At 43.5% G+C, this 2,344-nt stretch overlaps 1 protein-coding gene across 3 annotated transcripts in view; it reads left to right on the top strand.

The window, feature by feature from the left end:
* Nucleotides 1-1,062: 1,062 nt before the first annotated feature.
* LOC106528003 (basic immunoglobulin-like variable motif-containing protein) overlaps nt 1,063-2,344 on the top strand; it is a gene marked incomplete at its 3' end in the record, with an annotated part of 12,916 nt that continues 11,634 nt past the window's right edge. Inside the window, 2 exon segments of one of the 3 annotated variants that reach the window (XM_014023047.1) lie at nt 1,063-1,230; nt 1,359-1,915. In XM_014023047.1, coding sequence (XP_013878501.1) covers nt 1,438-1,915 — 478 coding nt within the window. In that variant the 5' untranslated portion in view covers nt 1,063-1,230; nt 1,359-1,437. 3 annotated transcript variants of the gene reach the window in all.

Below are 2,344 nucleotides of genomic sequence, written 5' to 3'. Positions count from 1 at the left end.
GGAAATTTTTCCATGTTATATGTAATTCCCTGTAATATGCTCACATACCCCTGGTTGGGAATCACCGTCTTAGAGTTTGATTCTGGTCAAAGACGATGTTAATTATCAAGCTACAATGTTTCATTTAAAKTTTTACTAATGTACTTTCAGACCAAGAGCACAGAAAGTCCAATGTTCTATATTTTCTACACACAATAAACAGATTTTCATTCATTCTTTACTGATAAATCAATAGGAAGTTAAACAAGGCTGTGTGACAGCATATTAACATCATTCATTGTTGTGGAAATTAGATAACAGACAGGAAACTGATTATCTTTACACAATGTGTCAGCAGTTTGCTGTGTTTGGTTAGAGAAGTTCAGGTTGAATAAAGGATTTTTTAAGGCAGGTTCAAAATCAAATGTTAGTCTAAACCAACCATGTGTAACAAATACACAGATATGCTATTATAAACTAGGACAGAGGGGAACAGTCCCTGTGGGTCAGTGTATCTTTCCAATGACCAAAAGATACACTGACCCCACTGTGACTGTCAATCTGTTCATACATTACTCAGTAAAAACATAAAAAATAAAAATCAATTTAAACTGTCAATGCTGTGAAACGGCAATTCTGTTATTACACAGTCATTTTGATTTATGTAGAGTTGTTAGAAAAAGTTTAGTAAGAGTTTAGTTAAATTGGACAGCAACACTTACCTTCCGGTGCAGTTCAGAGAGACGGGGCTGTGTGTGTGCGGTGATTGGGCTGAGAAGATGGACTGTTCCACAAAGCGGGGGATCGAAATGATCCCAGTGAAATGAAAGAAATTGCAAAAYCATTCATATCAGCGCTATAAAAAATAAAACATCTCAATTTAAATTTTTATGTCAATCAATTATCTTAAATTGCGTTTTTACATGGAATATTACCTCCTTTTTTTCATTTTTGTTTTCGGTTCTCCCCCCGTGCTCAGATTGGTACAGTCCGATGAACCTGCTCTGGTAACAGGATTCAGGTCAGCTGGGCGTTTTATCGTCGGTTTATCTGTTACTTTTGACTCGTTTTGTATTTTTGTTCGCCAGTGTTGAGTGTTATAGGGTTAGCCTCGCGTTTAGTAAGTTTACTGACCTCCGTGCTTGTCAGACATGGCTGAAACGGCCATAAATAAATAAGGGCAGGGTGTGTTTACATCTGCTAGCGAGGCGAGGGTGTAGCGGTTCACCTCGACGACAGGAGCGGGCTCAGGTGATGTTTTAGCCCTTTAGCTAACACAGCTGCTGTTTCTGTTTTATAACGGGGCGCTGGGTTTAATGTAATGTTTAATAATGTTATATAAAATATTGCTGCTGTAAATCAAACATTGGTCGTTTCAGTCGGTGAGGAGTCCGTCACAGAACCGGTCCGTCCCCAGAGGAGACGGTCACCTCTTCATCTCCATCATCATCATCAAATATGTCAGCCATCATAAAGGCTCCCAGCTCATCGGAGGGAGCGACCCTGTCCGGGCCGCAGGAGCCGGCGGGGCTGCAGAGGCCGGCCGAGGGAGCGGAGGAGCACGGGCTGATCAGCTCCCTGGCCCGGGACGCCGCCAGGATGAGGCGGGCTTCGAGCGCCGAGCTGCACCTGCAGTGGACCTGCCCGGTCACACACTCCCGGGAGAAGTTCTACACGGTCTGCTCCGACTACGCCCTCCTCAACCAGGCTGCCGCCGTGTACTGCCCCGCCAAGGTGGCCAGAAATGTGGACGCGAACAAGCAGGAGGACGGGCCCCTGCTGGTGAAGCCCAAAGCCCCGGCTGGAGGGGCCCCTGTGGGACCAGACGGTGACTGTGACATGCAGGAGGTCTCCCCCGGACACACCAAGCCGCTCCTGGCCTGGGAGATTGATACAGCAGACTTTAATGCTGTCTACACCAGGAAAATAAGAACCAGTAAGATCATCATATCACTTCTTACAGTTAAAGGTGYAGCTCACATCACAACAGTTAATATCTTACCTGCTGTAGATAACTGTTCATTTTGAAGAAACAGAAGGGTCATCCACACAGGAAGGGTTTTGTAAAAATGCAAAACTTTATTTATTGTTTCAGCCTCATGTCTGCTCAGATATGGCATTTAAGGAAAAGCAAAACTATTTAAAAACATTTTCCAGAGTGTAAAAATCACCACCACTGTGTTTTCATAATGATCAGTGATTCCCAAMCAGGGGTACRTGCATATTACAGGGGGTACGTGGAAAAATTTACCAGKTGTGTAAAAACATAAAATAAAATAAATAGGACTGAGATATGTTGGGCCCTATGATTTCTGTAATGTGGAAATTGCAGATGGAATCATGGAACTGACACAAAATGTAATCC

This window comes from Austrofundulus limnaeus, unplaced genomic scaffold, assembly GCF_001266775.1.
Source record: "Austrofundulus limnaeus strain Quisiro unplaced genomic scaffold, Austrofundulus_limnaeus-1.0 Scaffold355, whole genome shotgun sequence".
Taxonomy (NCBI): Eukaryota; Metazoa; Chordata; class Actinopteri; order Cyprinodontiformes; family Rivulidae; genus Austrofundulus; species Austrofundulus limnaeus.
The sequence above is the reverse complement of the archived record's forward strand: the minus strand, read 5'-3'. Positions and strand labels throughout refer to the sequence as shown.